Here is a 23234-nt window from a genome sequence, read left to right on the forward strand (position 1 = left end):
CCTATGAATCTCCCTTTAATCAATTTTTGGTCTTCATTAATAATACTTGGCAAAACTCTTTTAAATCTATTAGCTATTGCTGCTGAACCAATGTTATAGGAAGTAATCAATAGTGATAAGGTCGCCAATTTTTAAGGAATTTCTTAGGCTTATTCCCCTTAGGGATACACATTTTAAGACCTTGCTTTTGGGTGATTGACAAGTTGCCTTTATTATATCCGTAATTTAGTGATTTTAACAGAAAGGAGCCCAGGTCTTTCCAGAAGAATTTTAGAAATTCCGCAGTAAAACCAACGGGGCCAGGATTATTTTCATTTTTCATTCTTCGTAATGCTATTGACAGTTCGGATAATGTTATAATGATGGATGCCCAACACTCTTGAAACATCAGCTGATCTATATCCATCATTTATCATATTGATTATGGCCTGTTTTGTGCCATTACTCATCTCTGTTCCGTGCCCGGACATAGTTGTTATTGTTAATGTCTCACAGCGAAGCAGACGACAAATCAACTTCCGGAATTGCGTACACGAAAGTGGATGACGGGAAGTGATATAAACTATAAAAGACGGGAAAACCCTGACGCTACCAAGAGATGCGACGCGAAATCAACACGTCTTCAAATTCATCGCTTTCCACTGATCGGTAAAAATTGAAACAATTTTGGCACATGAGTGTAGGTACATCGACATCCTTGAAGTAGTCAGTCAAGTCTATCTGACTATTGTTTGGGGCTGTATATAATTTTTCATAGAAAAGTTTTGTTTCGTGTTGTGTTGTATTGCATCATTATCTGTAATTATTGTTCCGTCAGATTTTACTACCTCTGATTGCTTTGTTTAGAAAGTGTCTGGATTCGAGTTTGAGGAAATATCTGCTTGGTTTCTCACCGTGTTCAATCCATTTTGCTTTCGACCTTATCGCCATTCCTTTAATCTTAATATCATTGATATCATCCAAATAGTTTTTAATTGTATTAATTTTTTCCAGTAAAGTTTGTATTTCAGCATGATTGTTTGATAAATCTACACTTTCCTCAAGATTTTCTAACTCATGCTCTAGCGATTTCTCTTTTTTTGCACGTATTGTCTTTTGGGTACAAGAATAATAAATTGTTTTACCTCAAATCATCAGAAGTAAAGTCTCCCATAATAATTTGTCATTTATGGGGTTTTTGGAGGGAATGTTTTCATCTTCTACTTCATAATCCTTGAGCTTTGTTTTAATAGTTTCCTTTATAAGATCGACGTATTTTCTGTCCTGTAAGAGAGAATTGTTAAATTTCCAAAAGTCTGCTCCCCGACTTAAACCGGAAGTAGAGAGGGACAATTCTATTAAAGAGTGATCTGAGTGTATACTCGGTGAAATGTTAACGTAGTTAACTGATGGCATCAAGTCATGTGATATCAAGAAAAAATCTAGTCTCGCCTGTTTCAGGGGGTTTGGTTGACGCCATGTGTATCTGTTGCACTCGTAGTTAGCTTCTCGCCATGGATCCTTAAGATCAAAGGCATCAATAAGTTCCATTACCTTTTTCCTAGCTTTTGTATTGTTTTCGTGCTAATCGTTGGTTTAACACCAGATTCCAATCACCACAAAGGCATATTTCATCACTATCAAAGTCCATAACCATTTTAATTATATTATCGTAGAATTCTGGTGCATCGTTATTTGGCCCGTATATGGTAATAACTGAATATGTAATTTCATCTTTGAGGATTTTTAAAGCCACATAGTTACCATCCTCATCGAGTTTGGGCATCAGTACTTTGAAGCTGAAATTATTATTACACCTCGAGCATTGGAGGTGTAAGTACTTACATAATATTCACTGCAACCCCACTGTTGTTTTATTAGGTTGATGTGCTCAGATGTGAAGTGCACATCTTGTAAACAGTATATATTGCCTTTCTTCTTTTTTAGAAAATTAAATACCTTTTTCCTTTTGGAGCTATTACCTAAACGATCTGCAGTTATATGATAATACCTTTAGCTTTTCCATTTCACATGATAAAATCTACCAGTTTTCCTTGAGAAGTGCATAAGAATTTGTCGGATAGTTGTTAGATATAGAAAGCAATGAAAATCATTTAACATGTAGCACTGTTGCTGGTAACTTGTTGTCAGACATTCTAGATAGTTATAAGGGTATGGCTGTATTTTGCACGGGAATGATATCGTTCCGATCGCGGTTCGATGGAGCAGTCGTCATGATATGGGGCGGCATTTGTGGCCAGAGAACAACAAGACGGGTTATCATCCGAGGAAATCTGAAAGCCCACCGATACAGGGACGAAGTGTTGAGACGTTTTGTGGTGCCTGTTATTCGACAAGAGGAGCCATTTTGCAGCACACCCGGTAGAATTGTTCGTTGATACCTGCACAACGTTAACGTCAACGTATTGCCTTGGCCAGCGCATTCTCCAGACATGAACCCCATCGAACATCTCTGTGATCATCTTGATCGTCAGCTGAAACGGCGTGTACCACCTCCAGCGAACCGACAGGAACCAGACTCTCTTGGACTAATGAAACAGGATTTCTGCTGACATCATCCGCCGACTGACGACGTCAATGAGAAGACGTGTGTTGGCGTGTAGGGATGCCCAGGGTGGTCACTCTCGCTCTTGATGTCGTGTTCCCTGACTCCTGTCTCATTATGTGACTCTTTATGCACTTTTTGAAAGAACTCTGAGTTGTGTAATTTTTCATTTAGACCCCTTGACTCTTTCTTAACGCATTGCGGCAAATGCAAGACTAGCATTACAATGAATTTTCAGTCACATCATTGGAAAGTGCATTTTGTTTGTAATACTTATCATAAACGTCACAGATTTGTTTCTATTTTGTGGTCAAGTGAAGTCGGTGATTACTTTGTGCGCTGTTTAGTGGTTGTGCGGTCAAAATATATTCGTGACAACCATGGCAAAGAGGACAGGCTTTGTCCGAACAACCTATATACGATATGGTAAACAGGATGGACATGATGTGCAGGATCTGAATGATATTATTGTATACACGATACACATAGTAAACAGGATATGCACGACATAAGAAGGATGCATGATAAGCTTAACGCAAGGCGACATTGTAAACAGGAAACAAGAACAGCAGACCATGCATGGGTAAAACAGTACATGCGGTGGCTTGATATACAGCATATGCTGGTTTGTTGGTTAACACCGCATTCCAGCTATATGGTGGCGGTCTGTAAATAGTCGAGTCTGGACCAGACAATCCAGCACAACAGCATGAGAATCGTTCCACGCAATTAATATATTGGGATACAATGGCATGTGTCAGCCAAGTCAGCGAGCCTGACCACCCCGTCAGTCGCCTCTCACGACAAGCATTGGTTATCGAAGATCAATTTTAACCCGGATCTTCACGGGCTACAGCATATGTATGACATGTATAGCACAAAGAGTATGCATACTAAATGAAAGAGAGCAGTATGTATGATACGCATGTCTCACACATCGAAGACACTTTGGTGACATGCACAAACACGGGTGTAGCTGACATACCATTCATCATAATCGGATCTTATCTTTAACTCATTTTGGGCGGTGAGGTAGCCCAGTGGTTAAAGCGTTCACGTCGAAAACTCGAGTTCTGATTCCCTAGATCGGTATGTAGCAGGGCATGGAGTCATCCCACTGATGACATCCTTACCATGTCAGCTTGCTGATGGGGTTAACCTCTTTGGTCATGTGGACAAGGCGTCCGACTTCTGATCAGAAGGTCCTTGGTTCGAATCCCAGCATGGGACTCGGAAATTTTATGGCCGCTACATTGGCGCCCAACGTTTGGCTGAACATGTTCATATCAAAATGGAGCAAAATAAGTCTCAGTACCCAACTATGCGGCTCGGGACGTGCCTTCCGTTGACGGGGGAGTATGTAGCAGGGCGTGGAGTCATCCCACAGATGACATCCTTACTTTGTCAGCTTGCTGACGGGGTTAACCTCTTTGGTCATGTGGACAAGACAAGGTCCGTGGTTCGAATCCCAGCACGGGACTCGGAAATTTTATGGCCGCTACAGGTACAATTCGTGAACCCATTTCTGGTGTCCCTCGCCGTGATATTTCTGGATTATTGCTAAAATCAGTGTAAAACTAAACCTCACTCACTCACTGACTCACTCTTCAACTTATTTAACTGTGTTTGTGTGTGTTCGCTTGCGAGTGTGTGTGTGTGCATCTCTACTTTTACGTGCGCGTACGTGTGCGTAGGTGAATGTGCTAATTCGTTTTACATTTACATGCCCTTGTGCCTCTGTAAAATTCACAAAGAATGCTGATCACATACTGAATTTAGCTCGCCGATCAAACCAATGCGATTTATGCAACAACGAAGCTACCGAAATACAGTACGGTAATCACAAATATAATGCTATTATTACACTGAGGCACATTTGACCAATGCTATCACCTGGCTGACAGTAAAGACGGCCACTGACGACAGTACCCCAGGAATAGAATGAGTATCAAAGAAATTGGATATACCATTGTAATGAACTACCTTGTCCATCGACATTTATACATTACAATGTACCCCGTAGAGACCTAATTGCCCATTTATTTCTCCTTAACCTACTTTCCCCAACGGACTCTCGTCCGCTCTTCGGTAGTCAGTTATCAGCACACAGAGGCATGGCGTTACCAGCAGTAGGCTGAGGATTTACTTTATGATGGCAGACATGTTTGGACAGTTCATGAACTGTCTGTACTCTTAGCTGAGAGAGTTGACTGAAAAGTCCTGAGCCTAACAAGGAAAGATGCTCATATTTAACAGATTACATGTATAACGTAAAAGTACTTTCATGCTTAGAATGTGCTTTTCAACCATGTACATAATTAGGTGGCATATTTCTACAGGTTTCGTAGTACAAGACGTCTTAGTATAAGACTAAGTATACTACGTGTATACCTCGGTGCTGTCATCAAGGGTCAACAGTCTCCCAGGCGGTCATTGTGTCAACTTCAGGGAAGGATGCTCCTACCATTGCCGCTTTCAACACGTTGAAGAGGGTAAGAAAGAGCCATGACGATGTTTCATGATCAGGAAGACCTTCAACTGCCACCACTAAGAAAAATGTTGATAAAATAATGTTGATATAAAATTATCGATGATCAACGACCCACTACTCATCTCAAAACAATTGTAGTGCCATTCTCATGGGCGATTCAATATCATACTGGGAAACGAACTGCGCAAAGGTTTCAGCACGCTTGGTTCCAGACACGCTTGGTTCCAGACCTTCTTACTGTTGATCAGAAACGCACCATGTTTCTGATCTCGTGAGAATTAAAATCTCCGAGAAAGCAAAATCTGTTTTACCAGACAGTGGGATGATTTGGCCTTTTTTGGAATTAGAAAAAAACAACTTACAGGCGGGTTGCCTCCCGAAAGATGAGACCATTAGTCGTGCAATATTGTCGTAATATCTCCAGGTAACTACTTTAGAATTTCAATTTTAAAAGCAGTGAAAAACAGAACGCGTGTTGCTCTACCAGAGCAATGCAGACTACTGTTCTCGATTTATTGTCTATCCTTCATGAAGATACTCCTCCATGATGATACACTCCAAAACAAAATATACAAAACAAACATCAACGAAAAACACACGCATCCAGAACTTTTCAAGCTCAAATGTTTTTACTGTTTTGATTGTTGTTTCGGCTTAGGCTGGAAGTGTTGAACCCAGGTTTTCATTCATTTCAAAAACCCTTCTGGGTCGGCAACAAACAGACCTTGATGATCTCGCTACATGTTGTGACTTTTATCAGATATCAGATGCTTTGTAACCCAATAGGCTGATACTTTCTTCATTGCGAAAGCTTTTGTCATAATGAAATGTACATTCCTCTGGGAATTGCCTTCCGAACTATCAGCTTTACGCACAGCCATCACCATATCGCTGAGTCACCAGATCACCTTCCGGGTCCGGGGTCCTCTGTAAGCTCTTGCTACGTTTATATTCTGATGCCCACTCTTTACAGTGGTATAGAACGCTGATCCTAACTTTGTTCTCATAATGTAGCCCATGTTCTGCGAGCACTTCAGCAGCACACGATCCCCTGGTGTGTCCATTTATTAACACCGCCAGACAATTGTGTTCAACTATTGCTTATCAACATACCTCTATATCATGTAATGACCACAATTAAAGATTTCAGCATTACGCAACTGATGCCTCCGAGGCTCAGAACGTATCAGTCAAACCTCTTATTTATTGTCTCATTAGTCAAATGTGTGCACATTTAAAAAACCCGGCTAGTTTCAAACAACTGAAACATTCAACTTTACGTATAGATTTAACATTCCTGGATCCGATAAGTGCAGCCTACCGTTCTCGATTTATTGTCTATCCTTTATAACGATAGCCCTCCAGGATGATCCACTCCAAAACAAAATATAATCTAAAAGGACTCTTATCCTATTTCGTCATTTTCCCCCCCAAAAAAGGCCAGAAATCCCAAATATGTTCGTGGCGTATTTAGTGTAACCTGGTCTTTTATCTGAGCCATCAACAGGTGGTGGCGAAATGCTTCTTGCCCAAGATGTCTCTTAAGATATGAAATGTGACACTACTGTCTAATAGTACAGACTGATAGTCTTCGGATGACCAGTGGATGAGAGACACGTGTCAATATATCGGGCTGAGTCACGTTGATTGTCGGTCAGCTATAGTAGGATACTATAACTTACCTGGTCTTCAGACAATGACTACAGATAACACGCCGCCTCATGATCAGTTGTCTTGTGACTGGAGCGTCTGGCTGATCCCTGGATGCGTCGTAGCAGAAAACGTTAAAATAGTGTATCTTGCCACGTGTGCGAAATAGTTTCCAAATTTTGCAAATTTCTGAAATTTGAATGTAGAAACTAAGCAAAAGTTTACAAAAATTGATGATAATAAGATGCTCTCGGCATGACACGGGTTTCATCATTAAGCTACTGATATGATGAACATTTCTATCAGGCCATAAGTTTGCATGATTTAAAAGTGTGTTATAACTTAAAAAGTCGGAGAGAGTGATATATTTACAAAATGACCACATGAAAATTCACTAGCCAGTCGGGCCAGCGACTGTGGAGATTTACTGGCCCGACTTGATTTTTACTAGCCACGGGCTAGCGGGCCAGTGGCTATTTCGCACACTGATCCTTATTAAACTTAGGCATGATATCTAACTAGCATGGCACTAGAATGGCATTAGTCTTCTTTAGTACCCACTCACTCACGAGTTTCTGTCACATATTGTTTATCTTACGAGTTGTTAGTCGGGGGCATGGTGGGCGAGCTGGCTAAGGCGCCAGGCAAGTGATCCAGCGAGCATGAAGTGCCGGGATCGAGCCCACCTGTGACCGGGTGTAAAAACCTTGGAGTCAACTTTGTGTGCTGACTATTTCAGTGTTGTCACAAACAACCCCTAGTGTACAGTTCAGAACCCTGTGCACTTAAAAGAGCCCACGAATCCGTTGGTATATGACCAGATGGTGGCCACAGGAATACGTGCAAACACCTAGTTGCTGGAACAGCAACGTGCAGTAACCTTGGACAAAGTACTGTGACTATGTGTCCCAGTCCACCCAGCTGTGAATGGGTACCTCGTAAGGATGGGAAAGCCGCAATAACTCGGTGCGTCTTGTGGCAGCAAGAGTTGTATACTCCCCAGGGAGTTGAGATTGAAAACAAGATGTGCCGTTGAGACTGACATCCAATGATCGAGGGAAAAACTACCAGCGCCTTGAGCATGCACTAGTTGCATGGATATGTGCGCTATATAAATATCCAATAATAATAAAATAAAATAATTGTTTCTAAGCGTATCTAGCGTTCGAATGCCATTTTGGCCACAGGAGCTTGCAAAAAGCTGCATCAAGGTATGTACTGTATCCTTCTTCCTACATATACCTAGATGCTATATTTACGTCACAAGTCCCTGCGAGTATGACCAACATTCCCCTTAATTCAATAAATACAGTGCATCACATTGTTTACAAGCATGTTACAACATAAATGAAATAAGAGGTGTTTTTTAGGCCTTTATGGTTAAAAAGGGAATATCATCGTAAAAGATGATTGAAGATGTTTTTTACATGTGTATTTAAATCATATTATGTGTGCACTTCTGACAAAAGTATATTTTAGAATGTTAGAATGTATATTAGAATGAGTGAGTGAATGAATGAGTGAGTGAATGAGTGAGTTCAATTTTATGTCACTTTTAGCAATATTCCAGCAATATCACGGCAGGGGACACCAGACATGGACTTCACACATTGTACCCATGTGGAGAATCGAATCGGGGTCTTCGGCGTGACGAACTAACGCTTTAACCACTAACCTACCCCACTGCCCCAGATAACATGGATTGGCTTCATAAGCGAAAGTTACAAAACTGACACGTACTGACATTGTAATGTCACATGTATCAAGTTTGTATCAAAGAAAACCCTCAAGTCGTTAAGAAATTTCAATCGATGCGAGTAATCCGGATAACATACAAAGCAGGAACATTAGCGTTAGATGATTAATATTCATAAATGAATTATTGAGCTGAACGTTAAAAATATGCTTAGATAAACACACTTCTCTTTGACTCTATGTCACGTTTATGTTGGTAAAGCCTCTTGAGGGTTGATTTAATTGTGGCCACGTCGTTGCCTTTCCTAGACATTAATAATCTCCAAGGCAAAATATTTGCGTAATCATATTCCCAAAGAGGAAATGATGTTGAAAACGCTACTGAACACTATTATTGAGAATAGTGAGTGAGTGAGTTGAGTTTTACGCCGCACTCAGCAATATTCCCGCTATATGGCGGCGGTCTGTAAATAATCGAGTCTGGGCCAAACAATCCAGTGATCAACAGCACGAGCATCGATCTCCGCAATTGGGAACGGATGACATGTGTCAACCAAGTCAGTAAGCCTGACCACCCGATCATTACGAGTAATGTTACAAGGTAAGCACATGAAATCTGATGACAATATCAGAAAAATAACGATACAGGGATTGCCGCTGATTTGAATTTAATGTTCAGCTTAATGTGACAGGGCGGTGGGGTAGCCTAATAGTTAACGCTGGAATATTGCTAAAAGCGCCGCAAAACCATATCGACTCACTCATGGATCACTCACTTAATTTGACAGGCCGTTTGAGTTTGCGACTTGGAGAGACCATACATAAAATTGACCAGACCAATTGCAATTTATGATTGTGTTTAGGTCACAATTCTGGCGAAGTTTGGGCAGCGGAGAGTAGTGGGCTGGGTAAGCATGACTGGCACCTTGATCCCTGCGGGTTTCTTGGGTTTGGGTTCATTCTGACACTACAACACGTGTGACATGTGGCGCCTCCTCAGGGAGGTGATATTCCTCTATTCACCAAGCTGTAAATGGGTACCCGATAGGATTGAAATATAAAGTGATTGTTAACCCCTCATATGTGTTTGGATTGTGTACACCCTAGGGAGCTAAGAATGAAAATCGATTGCACGCTGGTCAACCGAATAGGCTAATGGTAAGATCTACCATGGCCTAATTTGATTATTAGCGTATTTGAGTTGTTCTAAGTTAGAGAGTGTGCTATACAAATTCATAGCATAACTCAATAATACCCACAGCGGGATTTCAACGCAACACTAGTCGTAATCTACTCAGTTGCAGCCTGTGTGTCTTGGATCCCAAAGCAGCCCATATCCTGAATGGCTGACTCTCCTGATAAGAAACTACACATTACCTGTATTATTCCATGCGTATCTTGATAGACAGCATCGTGCTAATGTATTCTAAAGATCTATAGCAAGTTGGCTTGTTTGTTCCGCGAAATTCCAACATTACTATTTAGTCGATCTGAGGCATCGTAACGTATTGATTTGTGTACTTCACATGAGACTCATTACTTTTCCTTGTTGCTGCGCCTGTTTTGATATGATGTACCTGGTAAATAAATAGAAGCAGTGTATTTTATCATCAGCAACTGAATCATATGTAGATGTGGTAGACGTATTATTATTAGTAGTATTATTAGTGATAGTAGTAGACTGACTGACTGAGTTTGGTTTTACGCCGCTTTTAGCAATATTCCAGCAACATCACGGCGGGGAACACCAGAAATGGGCCTCACACATTGTACCCTTGTGGGGATTCGAACCCGGGTCTTCGGCGTGACGAGCCAACGCTTTAACCACTAGGCTACCCCACCGCCCCGGCAGTAGTAGACGTAGTGCTAGACGAAGTAGTTGTAGTAGACGTAGTGCTAGACGCAGTAGTTGTAGACGTAGTAGTAGACGTAGTGCTAGACGCAGTAGTTGTAGACGTAGTAGTAGACGTAGTGCTAGACGCAGTAGTTGTAGTAGACGTTGATATAATGTACCTGGTGAATAAATAAAAACAATGTTTTATCATCAGCAACTGAATTAGATGTAGATGTAGTAGACGTAGTATTATCATTATTAGTAGTAGAGGTAGTAGTAGTAGACGTAGTGCTAGACGCAGTAGTTGTAGTAGACGTAGTAGTAACAGACATTGTAGGATACGCAGTAGTAGACGTAGTAGTTGTTGTAGACGCAGTGGTAGTAATAATAGAAGAGATAGAAGAAATAGTAGTAGTAATAGTAGTAGTAATAGTAGAAATAGTAGTAGTAATAATAGCAATAGTAGTAGTAATAGTAGAAATAGTAGTAGTAATAATAGCAATAGTAGTAGAAATAGTAGTAGTAATAGTAGACGTAGAAGTAACAGCCAAAGTAGAAAACATAGTAATAGACGTAGTACTGGTAGACGTAGTAGTAGTAATAGAAGAAATAGTAGTAGTAATAGTAGAAATATACTGAGGGAAAAAAATAAGGGATCATATGAAAGCACAAGTGTTCCGTTATTTGTTTCCAGTTTTCTTCACAAACTATGCGATACAAAGCTTGTGAAGAAACCTTCGAAAAAAAATAAAGGAACACTTGTGCTTTCATGTGATCCCTTACTGTTTTCTCTCAGTATAGTAGTAGTATCTGTTGTTATTGCAACTGATGTTGCAGTAGTGGTTGCAATTGCTGTGCTTGAATGGATTATTGCCAACAAAAGCCATACGACGTATCATGCACGTGAAATGAACCGTCATACTTGACAATATGGTGCTGTCTCCTTTTGTCATAGTCGAAAGCTGATTGTCATTAATCGATAGTGGATTTACTGTTCCGAAGTCAAATCTGACAAATTTGAGCTTCCTTGAATTCTCCGGATTTCGGATTAGAACTTGCAAAAATATACACGTTCATACATGTATGTCATGCTGTTGACGCTCCACATCCCCGAGTAGCCTATAACACATCTTGCTCGCCTACTGTACTTAAATCCAGTAGGTAAGTAATTCATCAAAATAGTAATAAAAGTAAGAACCTAAAAATAATTCTGACAAACTGACTGACTGAAAATGCCTCAGTACCTATAGCACGTGATCGAATGTTTCCAAATATGCTTCTTTTTGGTTGTTATGTTTACACATTTTCGTCTATCATCGAAGTAGACCCGTAAAGATCCGGGCTAGAATTGGTCTTCAACACCGCATGCTTATCGTAAGAGGCGACTAACGGGATCGGGTGGTCAGGCTCGCTGACTTGGATGTGTAGATGCTCATGTTGTTGATCACTGGATTGTCCTCCCTCGATTATTTACAGACCGCCGCCATATAGCTGGAATATTGCTGAGTGTGGCGTTAACAAACCAACCAACTAACCAACCAACCAATCTCGAAGTAAAGCCCAGTTTCACTGCGTGATAAAGGACGTTCCAACCTACTTGGTGGATAAATTAAATATTTTCATCCATGCTGTCCATACCCTATATCTCACAGTCGATCAACTAGCCATCATACCGCAGTCATCAAGCACAGTAGGAACTCTGGTCAGGTGATTGCAAGGTCACATAGGTAGGTCTAATCATGTTGGATGCGTTCAAATGAGCCAGACTCTTGGAGACAAGTGGCTGTCTGGATAGTTCAGGAAGACCCGAAAGGTCAAACGTGAGTAGATCATACGAAGTACCTTTGTTCCTTTCTCAATACTATTTGCAAACCAGCTGATATACATGACTCCAAAAACACCGCTTATTCCAGCTAATTAATACTCCTTCCAGTGTCACCTTCCATCTCAGTTCTCTGTGAGGATTTGTGTTTCTTAGCCGTCCAGAATACGAATCTCTCTTGTTACAATCACAGGTATTTGGTCAGTCAGTGGTTAGTGGGCTTCACCGGAGAAGGTAACACTTAGGATATGTCATCACTTTGGGCCTGCTGACAGTAGGTGAAGTGGTGGATTGGTTGCACCCCGAAACACAAACGATAAGGAAACACAAACATTTCCTCACCTTGTGTTGCTCATGACTCAGGGTGAAGGGACCACAGAAGACAGAACCCAACAATTTTGTTTTCTTGAAATTGAACTGGCATACCTGTTACGGTTACGTCTCAATATATACCCGTTACCAAATGTAATACAGTTTGCACCATCATAGTCTTTATCTGTCTGCCCTTTCTGCAATGCTAACGACCAAAATGAAGCAATTTCAGGTTCACGGGGCTCCTTTTCAATTTTAAAGGAATTGATGGTTTCTATAAACAATTACCTGTATTCAAAGAAACTTTAATCTGGCACCATTAAACCGTGCCTGTAATCATTTTTAGTTATATCGGTGGCATATATTTGAAAACAAAACCTAACAGAAAATGATTTAATTTCACAATGACATATAACATGTGAATATCCCCGCAGTCGTTAATAGCCCAGTCTTGTCGCACAGTCAGCATGGCCAAACATTTACAAACCTAATGCTTATGAGCTGCCCTTTATGACAATCATGGGAACTGGGACCTACCGTCTCCTGAAACTATCGGTACACTATCACACTGTTATACCAAACGCATGGCCGTCTAAAACAAATAGACTTGTCGATTTATTGGATTTCCGTATTTGACCGGTGTTTCTTCAGGCGAATGTTACCTGTTTGTGTGCATTTAGGGACAAATATCCAGATAGCTATTACTCGTGGCAACGTGTATAGCCTTACATGACAAAAGCATACAACATTCTGGTGTGGCACATACATTTGCTTTCTAGAACAGGTCCATGCTATTACCTCCCACGTCAGTGTAACGTAAATGTGACGTTAAGGGAAAATATAACTCAACTTCTACAGCTGCTGTATTTACATCATAGAAACGCCGGGACTTGAAGACACCATTATCGACATTTCTCCACAGGCGCTGCACGCAAGGTCATAGCGTTCCATAGGAGCTGTGGGGTAGCCTAGTGGTTAAAGCGTTCGCTCGTCACGCTGAATACCCGGGTTCAATTCCCCCCCCATGTGTACATTGTGTGAAACCCATTTTTGGTGATGTTGCTGGAATATTGCTAAAAGAGGCGTAAACCTAAACTCACTCACTCACTCATTCATAACGTTCCATGGGTCGTACTATTACTGGAACATATAACTGATACTGTGGCTGAGTGAATTTTGTTTAACGCTCTGTTTGGAATGTATTATTCCGTGCGAGTGCGATTAAAGACCGAAGTGTTGTTCTTAGAAACCCAAAACTGCAGTTATGAAGGCGATCAAACCTTTTCGGGATTCGAACCCATGTTTGTGCCAGGCTTATCAGGTTTCTCTCCGAAGTAAAGTAAATAATCTCAACGTAACCTCGCACTTTAACAAAAGAAAATATCTGTAGTTGATTGTACAGGGAATACTAGGAAACCTCATTACCATTTGAAATTGAAGACTGTTTGATGATGGCGGTTGTTCCCACAGTGCCATTACCTAGATGAACGAGTCATCTCAACCTTGCAATGTAATGTACTTTTCTTTTTGGGTTTCCGTTCTGGCGTTACCAATTTGAAAGGCATTTCCTGTTTTAGAAATCAAACACAGATGTATGAAGTGTGTTGTGTAAATGTTGTGGAATCTAATGAACCGACATTATCAACAGACAAAAAATGATTTTCGAGAATATTTTATCGATTTCCACGAACAGTCATAGCACATATGATTGAAACATCTGTAACGGGACAGAAATACATGTATATATTCATAATGGATGTAATAAAGCTCTCTCGTCTAGGCCCAAACAAGTGAAATTTAAATTTATTAACACACCACTACCATCCTTCATCATGTAGTCCTGAAGATTGGGGGGCGGTGGTGTAGCCTAGTTGTAAAGCGTTCGCTCGTCACGCCGAAGACCCGGGTTTAATTCCCAAATGGGCACAATGTGCGCAAAACTAAAGTCACTTACCCACTCACCTGAAGATTGGTTTCGTTTGAAAATGCTTGTCATTGGATCACTACAATAACATTATGCTGCGTGTGGCTCATATGCTGCTGAGGCAGTACCACATCCGGGAGTATCAGATTACCAAGCACAATGATTAGTCCATCAGGAACCACGGTTGGTAATGGTTGTGCTATATTGACTGGAAGCCTCGGTTCCGCCTGTGTCAACAGAATGGTCAACTGAAAGCCGGCCAGCAACCAGAACACGTGAAGCACTGGCGAGGAAACCAAGACTACAATGTTTCACAAATAAAATATATTATTTTAAGAATAGTTATTACGTACGATTTGATCCTGGTGATTAACTGCTGGAATTAAAGAGGCAAGATGAAATGGACAAGAGATGATGATAGCCGATGGAGATTGATAGCTGTGTAAAGTAGGTTGTAAACGGATGATATTGTCTGCGAACATTAACCAGCCGACGAAGTGCTAATTTCCCTGTACCACGGTGTATGCATCAGAGTAAGCAGTACGTCGTGACATTGATGAAAACAATGTCTGGGTCTGATTGTTGCCCCGCCAATATAGCTAAAATACAAAACATACCATTGGTATTCATAAAATATACACTAAACTATCAAGAGACAATTTATTCTTGCATTCAGGAGAATGATAGTTCTGTGCGCCATATATATGTATGAGAGAGCAAGAGAGAGTGTGAGAGAGAGAGTGTGTGAGAGAGAAATAGAGAGGGTGAGTGAGCGAGAGAGAGAGAGAGAGAGAGAGAGAGAAAGAGAGCCACGTCAATTAGCTGTTTCAAGTGAATTATTCTTCTGTGCATCATATATATGTATGAGAGAGAGAGAGAGAGAGTGAGAGAGAGAGAGAGAGAGAGAGAGAGAGAGAGAGAGAGAGAGAGAGAGAGAGAGAGAGAGAGAGAGAGATTGAGAGACACGGCAATTAGCTGTGCAGAGTTTCCTCCCTTGGGCACGCTGAAACCTATGGTCGTTTGTTCGAGTCCCGGTTTCCAGATTTGCCAGATACTAGTAGGTTTCATCAGAATTGTAACCATCTGAAACTTTCATTGAAAGTTCTTCTCCCATGATAGACTGTAATTGTGATATTGTTCAATGCGGGGTTACACACAACTTACTCACTCCATCCCCGCAGACAAACGAACAGCAGGGTTACAGGAGTCTCGTGGGTGGGGAAACGTGGTTGTTGATGTAGAAGTAGCAAGCAGTATTTGTTATAGTTATTAGATAAGGGATGTGTGTGCTATGTTATCAGCCAATCTTCTGGTTATTACTGAGGCAATAAAGTTGAATAACTGGCTCTGGCGAGTCGCATGTATCACAGGTATAATCCCAACAATAATCAAGATTTCTGTAACCTTTGGTTCGAATCCCAAACTTGCCCATCATTATGATTCGAGTCAGTACCATACCCAATCTTTGTGCTCAACCACATTTTGTTCAACCACATTATGTTTCGAGTCAGTACCATACCTAATCTTTGCGCTCAACCACATTTTGTTCAACCACATTATGTTTCGAGTCAGTACCATACCTAATCTTTACGCTCAACCACATTTTGTTCAACCACATTATGTTTCGAGCCAGTACCATACCTAATCTTTGTGCTCAACCACATTTTGTTCAACCACATTATGATTCGAGCCAGTACCATACCTAATCTTTGTGCTCAACCACATTATGATTCGAGCCAGTACCATACCCAATCTTTGTGCTCAACCACATTATGATTCGAGCCAGTACCATACCTAATCTTTGTGCTCAACCACATTATGATTCGAGCCAGTACCATACCTAATCTTTGTGCTCAACCACATTATGATTCGAGCCAGTACCATACCCAATCTTTGTGCTCAACCACATTATGATTCGAGTCAGTACCATACCTAATCTTTGTGCTCAACCACATTATGATTCGAGCCAGTACCATACCTAATCTTTGTGCTCAACCACATTATGATTCGAGTCAGTACCATACCTAATCTTTGTGCTCAACCACATTATGATTCGAGCCAGTACCATACCCTAATCTTTGTGCTCAACCACATTATGATTCGAGCCAGCACCATACCCAATCTTTGTGCTCAACCAAAGCATACCACCAAGGAGACATGCGTCAAGTTACGCTTTATTTTCATGGAAACACATTGTATATAGTATTATAACCAGAAACACGCCCTTCCTTCTGTGCAATGTATGCTGTATTTTTTAGTAAATAACGGATAAGAAAACATATCGTGAAAAAGTTTGTTCCAGGAAAAACAATATATGTCATCAATGTGTTTGAGCTGGTAGTTTTCCTATTTACTTAAGTTGCATAACGAATTAGAAATTGCTGCAGTCCGTGTTCATATATTATCATGTATACATACTGGCATTAACTAAAGTCGCAGCAATCTTTCGCCTTCAGAGAATTGTCTGAGATTATAATTAGTAGTGAAAAGTCGCACTGTCCTCCCTTTTAATTCAATTTCCTGTTGTGAGCAGCGAGACTCAAGCCTAAGCATAGACACCTCTAGGAGGCCAATACGCCAAGCGCCATGTGTCCATATTGTCAATCGATATCTACAAACCCACATGCGATCAGCTTAAACACTCGACTTCCCATGTTGGCGGTATACTACAACAAACCCCGTCCTGTGATCGATTTCTGGCAGTATACACCTGATAAGTAAAATGAGAGGGGGATGTCCCCGAACCGTCCCTCCCAAGCTGGTGTGACTGTACTGGGTGACTCTGCGTTACCATAGATACTGCCATATCAGTAGGAGTCGCAGAGAGTGGCTCAGTGCCATCTACAGGCTGTTTGCAATGAAAGATTCATCACAAGGATGGCGATGCACATATAGTCCTTGTCATCGCAATGCTCATGTCATTTAACATCACTGCATGCATGAAAGTCATTGCAATGCTAGGGACGACGTAGAATACGACACATCCACTCTGGCAACTTCAGCAGCTTGGAGAATACCAGCAGCTGGTGAACACGATGATCCCTCATCCAACAGGTGAGTGTCTTTGAAAGGCATTGTCATTTTTTATGAATCACTTTTTGACAGTTAGTTGTTCGTGTGCATTAAATGCAGTATAGTCAAAGTATGCTGTATTTGAAATCCAGGGGGAATACCACCGCCTTTAATGGTTGCTATAAAATACGGTCAGAGACAATGATTTATACTCTACTCAGCAGTTTCCCCGGAGTGATATTTCATCCATATCGCGGCAAGCACAACTAAGTGCCTCTGGTTGATTGGCAAAATCATATTCCGCGTTCTATATGATACCATATGGCTATTCGTTGATATATTACCTGATTAACATTAGCAGGAATAATGATGATTCAGGAACCAGTTTGTGCTTTGGTAATAGGCACCATGAACTTATTTTGTTTGTCCCGGACCACGTTGGGTGTAATCCTGTAAAGATATGTTAACACTTCATGAAACAGTCAATTAAGGTGAACTCAAAGTCGAAAATTGAATCAATATTTGAGCTTAAACGTGGAAACACCCCCGTCAGGAGATGCTTCATAATTTATCTAAATACATTCATACATACCTTCGCACATTTGTTACAAACGGTGAATATTTTCAAACTGTTAGAATTGTTTTTATAGTTTCTGTACCTTACGGAAGAAACCTTGGTAATGTTATCAACTTCACTGGTATACTGAACTGACGTAAAACTGAACACGAGAATGTTTAATTCTTCAAAACATTACTTTCTCCTGACTGCATTCATTTAGAAAGAAGACCGTAACAATTGTCCCATTCGATCATATCAAAACGAGCCAAGTACGTCCTTTGCAGTGGCCTTGTGTTTGCCTAGAAGGGCCGTAAATTATTGGAAGTCCTCACCATTATACATCAATGGCAGGACCATGACTCTAAAGCACGCAATGACGATGCCAGGCTGGCGTGATCTGGTCACTCTTCGCGTTTCTGTCATCAGCGCCAAGACTTATCCCGAGTGTGAAGAAACACAGAGAGTCGACTGCAAATGTCCACTTACAAACGTACATATCGCGACAAAGTACCTCTAGTCATTTCCTGTTTATTGGAAATTCATTACATATTCATAATTTTCTCAAACCATCTTGTTTTCAAACATATTCTTAAATATTGTTCCAAATTCAGCTTTCAGTATAATCCCTTTTAATGTTCTCTTGGCGTAAGGGCGTAAAGTCTTAAGTAGGAAACCCAACCATACAGCCAGGATATCTGGGAATGAACGCTACCACAATTTTTCGTTAAGCATCTGGAGATAAAGTAGGTTTGTGTGAAATCTGAAAGTTGACGTATGTTAAACCTGGATAAGCTCGAGGATTGGTCTCGTTGATCTAATTTCCACTAGAATGGGAAGTAGCTTACAATGTTAAGATGGCTAGTGCCTTGCGTTACATTAGCGTTAAGGATATCATGACTCATTTGTCTGTCAACGTTATTTGTGGGCCATTGATGACAGTGCTTAAGCAATCAAGTCGAGTTCTAGAAGCAGGATCCGCACGTAAATGGAAACGACAAAACTCTTTCCACATTCACAAGAAATCTCTGCTAAAAGCAGAGTCGATTGTATACTTCTGACTATATCACGAGTATGTGTTTGTAAGAATCTACAGCCAAACTTCGTTTTCCGCAGTTTTCAAATTAATGGAAGTTCATTCAATGACTAAATTACTTTTTTTGGGGGCGAAACCTTTAGTCAGCTTTTGTTCCTTTTTCTGTGGCACTGCAGAAAACAATTTGAAAAATCGAAATGAATTTGACCTTCGGTCTCAATTTTTTATGGATCCCAATCTTGAAAAAGAAATGAGATCGTCGTATGTTCGTACCAATTTTACCATTTCTATCCTCATGAGCGTTTTGTAGGAACAGTTCCGTTTTGATGGAGAGAGCAGAACATGAAACTAAACAGAGCACAGATAGTGAAAAGGTTTCATGTGAAACCTTATGTTTCATGTGGCAACAACGGATAATTGTTTTTCAAGTGCAATAGGCCATTTTTCAAATGAATGCCGCATTTAAATTTAATTTCACGATTCACTGGCCTTGAAGATGAGGTAACGTAAAGATGAATCGAGGGGAATTTGTTTGAATACATTCCGTGATGGATTATACCATTGGGGAGACAATGCATTGTAATGTCAGCAGGATACACGTTACAGCAATAATGGGAAGGTTCATAACGATAAGCAAAAATATCCTGTTCAGTTTCATAAGCCATTAATGACTTTGACAATCACCGAAAATACTTATAGACCAAGTATGTCTCTCTTTATCCGTCATGTCTTCTGTTTGAGATAGGGGCGGTGGGGTAACCTATTGGTCAAAGTGTTCGCTCGTCACGCCAAAGGGTTCGATTCCCAACATGTGCTCAATGTGTGAAGCCCATTTCTGGTGTCCCTGCCCTGATATTGCTGGATTATTGCTAACAGCGGCATAAAGCTAAACTCACTCACTCATCTGAAGATTGGTTTTGTTTCAAAATGCTTGTCGTTGGATCACAACAACAACATTATGCTGCATACTCACTCACTCACTCTGTTTGAGATAGATACAAAAACAAGATGAAGCAGTGAACGAGCATCATCGTCTTTTCGTACTACTTTATGTCGTTAATACACGGATGTCGTTAATACTCGGTAATATATGTAATCCGGAGCTTCTGTTGTGATCTTGCTGACGTTAACCTCTGAAGGATTGTGTTATTGCATGGTCGATGCATCTATGTGTACAGCATCTTCAAAAATAATGACAGATAGAAGAACTTCAAGAAGACATTGATTACAATGCAAGCGCCAGTTCAATGCAAATTTGATCCATATATGCGAAGGGTATATAATCAAGTGACACCATCATTGCAAGCATATTATTGTAGGTTCAGTCCTTTAGCATTAGAGATGGCTCACGTAATATTTCTGAGCTATTAACTGCCCTTTGTCCTTCACCTTCACTGATAGGACATTCACGAGTGTTAAAGTGTATGCATGTTAGGAAACTGCATGAATTATTTTGAATAAGTTGCTAGTAGATAGTTGATAATGTAGGCGGTCTGATGCCGCTTAGTTTCAATTTGTATCATGGTGATAGGTTGTACGTTTCGGGGAATTACAAATGGCACATGTGGTCAACCTTTTGAATATGCCGGTGCATTAAGGCATATTAATGACAGAATCTGGGATTCAAACCCAGGGGAGTTAATTACGTTTAGAGTTGTGGGCGTCTTTGTACGCTTCGTCATCGGTGCCACGGCACAGGCGGTAATATGAAACTGCAAATCAGACTAGTATCCACTAGTCTTGGGTTCGAATCCCAGCTTTGCACAACAATGATTCATAGACTTTCAGAACTATGAACTTGACCATGTCCCCAACGATGTAATTGTCCTGATCCGACGTTACACTGACAGGTGCTGACATTGACGTTACACAGACAGGTGCTGACATTGACGTTACATTGACAGGTGCTGACACTGACGTTACACTGACAGGTGCTGACACTGACGATACATTGACAGGTGCTGACACTGACGTTACACTGACAGGTGCTGACACTGACGATACATTGACAGGTGCTGACACTGATGTTACACAGACAGGTGCTGACACTGACGTTACACTGACAAGTGCTGACACTGACCTTACACTGGCAGGTGCTGACAGAAGCCATAACTCAAGCATGTTGTCTGCTGTATGTTGTTGGAAACACTGGTCAACACCAGATACCATTTACCAAAGGGGCTTGAAATGTATTGATGATCCATTGTAACTTCCAGAATTATACACCACAAAGTTCGACTGAGACTAACATTTAGAACCAGAAAACAAGATCTTTCTTTACAACACATGTCTTTAAATTAGACAAGAGTCAAATCCAGGAGGGGCACAAACTTGCAGATTTGGGTTGGACTGATTTCTAAATTATTCTGTGACATGATGTATTATGTGTCGGGATTGTGCATGTTATATTCAGCTTTTAACGTAGAATTTGGTTGATATTTGAATGACGCTCCAGCTTGAATTCCAATGTAAATCACAACCCTGGCATTCAGGGCAACCATTAAGGGAATACTGTGCGTGTAGTGGAGAACAGAAAAGTGTGAAACATGCCACTATTGATGAACACTCAAAACCGTAGCATGGAATTGGATATAGTGGAAAGGGGGGAAGTAAAAGACGCAGTCAATAAAAATTACGTCATTACTTGGAAAGTACACATATTCAATGACAGCTTCGGCAGAGTCAACTCATTCCAAATATCACAAGTTAATGTATCATATGTAATCTTGACTCACTGTACAGTGTTATGTGATGACCGCTAATTAACAATAAAATACCCAACAAAATCACAGTGTGCCACACGACTGTGCGTTATGAAACAATATATATGCATAGCAGCAAATACAAATCACCACCAAGTGCAAAAAGTCATAAACTGCCACCATACCTTTTCTAATCGTGTGTTATCACGTGTTATATGTTCCATCGAATCATCGTTCTGTTAACTGTTTCTGCAAAGAAAGTCATGAGGGAAGTCGCATCAGTAAAGCACTTTGTACTGCTGACAGACAGACAGTGAAGGATCCTGGCATGTTATTAAGTTATAAGGTGTATTGGTCAAACGTTTTCTATCTTAAGATCGAAACCATCCATCACTGCAAAGAGAACTTGATCGAGTCAGACTTTTTATGTCTATGGTGTAAATGGTAATGTATCGCATCCGCATGAAGTGCACTGCAAATGACAAGACTAACATCAACTTTCACAGTTGTAAGAGTGTAAATGCCACGGTATGGTTTTGTGACTGTCAACTACATCTTGTGACAATCCACGAAATAACCAGAAATGTTAAGACATTTTTCTCTACGAAGGAATACATCGAAACTTCATTCTTTACAACCGAAGATAGTAAGATGCTATTTCTCATTGATTAAAGATAAAATAGATATGTTGCTATCATCCAAGATGTCAAGACATTATCTCCCATGGATATCAGGACATGTTCATGCATCGATTCAAGACTTTAAGACAATATAGTTTTCGACCACAGACATCAAACATTAATTAAGATATTATCACTCCACGATAAAGGATAGGAATTCAACATAATTCTACGATCAGGGGGTATCAAGATAGACAACTCTATGATTAATGATTTCAAGAGAATATATAAATACGGCCACAGATAGTATTCACCACTTCTGATTTGATCCCCAATAACCTGTGTAACAGGAGACAACGTAGGAACACTACAGGAACCTACAGAAACATACAGGTATACGCTTCCAAAAAGCTAATTAAACAACTCAAACAACAGGAAGATGCAGAAATGCAAAAGAAAATGCAGTAACATACATTTAGATGTAGGAATGCACAGGAACATGCAGTAACACACATTAAGATTTAGGAATGCACAGGAACATGTAGTAACACACATTAAGATGTAGGAATGCACAGGAACATGCAGTTACAGACAATAAGATGTAGGAATGCACAGGAACATGCAGTAACATGCACAAAGATGTAGAAATGCACAGGAACATGTAGTAACACACAATAACATGTAGAAATGCACAGGAACATGCAGTAACACACAATTAGATGTAGGAATGCACAGGAACATGCAGTAACATACATTAAGATGTAGAAATGCATAGGAACATGTAGTAACACACTTTAAGATGTAGGAATGCACAGGAACATGCAGTAACATACACTAAGATGTAGGAATGCACAGGAACATGCAGTAACACTATATAAGATGTAGAAATGCACAGGAACATGCAGTAACATACACTAAGATGTAGGAATGCACAGGAACATGCAGTAACACATAATGAGATGTAGGAATGCACAGGAACATGCATTAACACACAATGAGATGTAGGAATGCACAGGAACATGTTGTAACACACAA

General features: G+C 40.5%; 1 protein-coding gene and 1 long non-coding RNA gene across 2 annotated transcripts in view; both read left to right on the forward strand.

Moving 5' to 3' along the window:
- Positions 1-216: 216 nt before the first annotated feature.
- On the forward strand, positions 217-11009 carry LOC124265467. The gene is made up of 3 exons (XR_006895462.1): positions 217-228; positions 1355-1364; positions 10841-11009. It is a non-coding gene; the product is annotated as an uncharacterized LOC124265467 (long non-coding RNA).
- Positions 11010-17009: 6000 nt separating this feature from the next.
- LOC124265461 (synaptotagmin-9-like) overlaps positions 17010-23234 on the forward strand; it is a 70343-nt gene continuing 64118 nt past the window's right edge. The window contains exon 1 of the mRNA XM_046700255.1: positions 17010-17327. Within this exon, the coding sequence (XP_046556211.1) occupies positions 17309-17327 (19 nt within the window). The 5' untranslated portion in view covers positions 17010-17308. The remainder of the gene's footprint in view (positions 17328-23234) is intronic.

The sequence above is a fragment of the Haliotis rubra genome, unplaced genomic scaffold (assembly GCF_003918875.1).
Source record: "Haliotis rubra isolate DU_JTF1 unplaced genomic scaffold, ASM391887v1 Scf98, whole genome shotgun sequence".
Classification (NCBI taxonomy): domain Eukaryota; kingdom Metazoa; phylum Mollusca; class Gastropoda; order Lepetellida; family Haliotidae; genus Haliotis; species Haliotis rubra.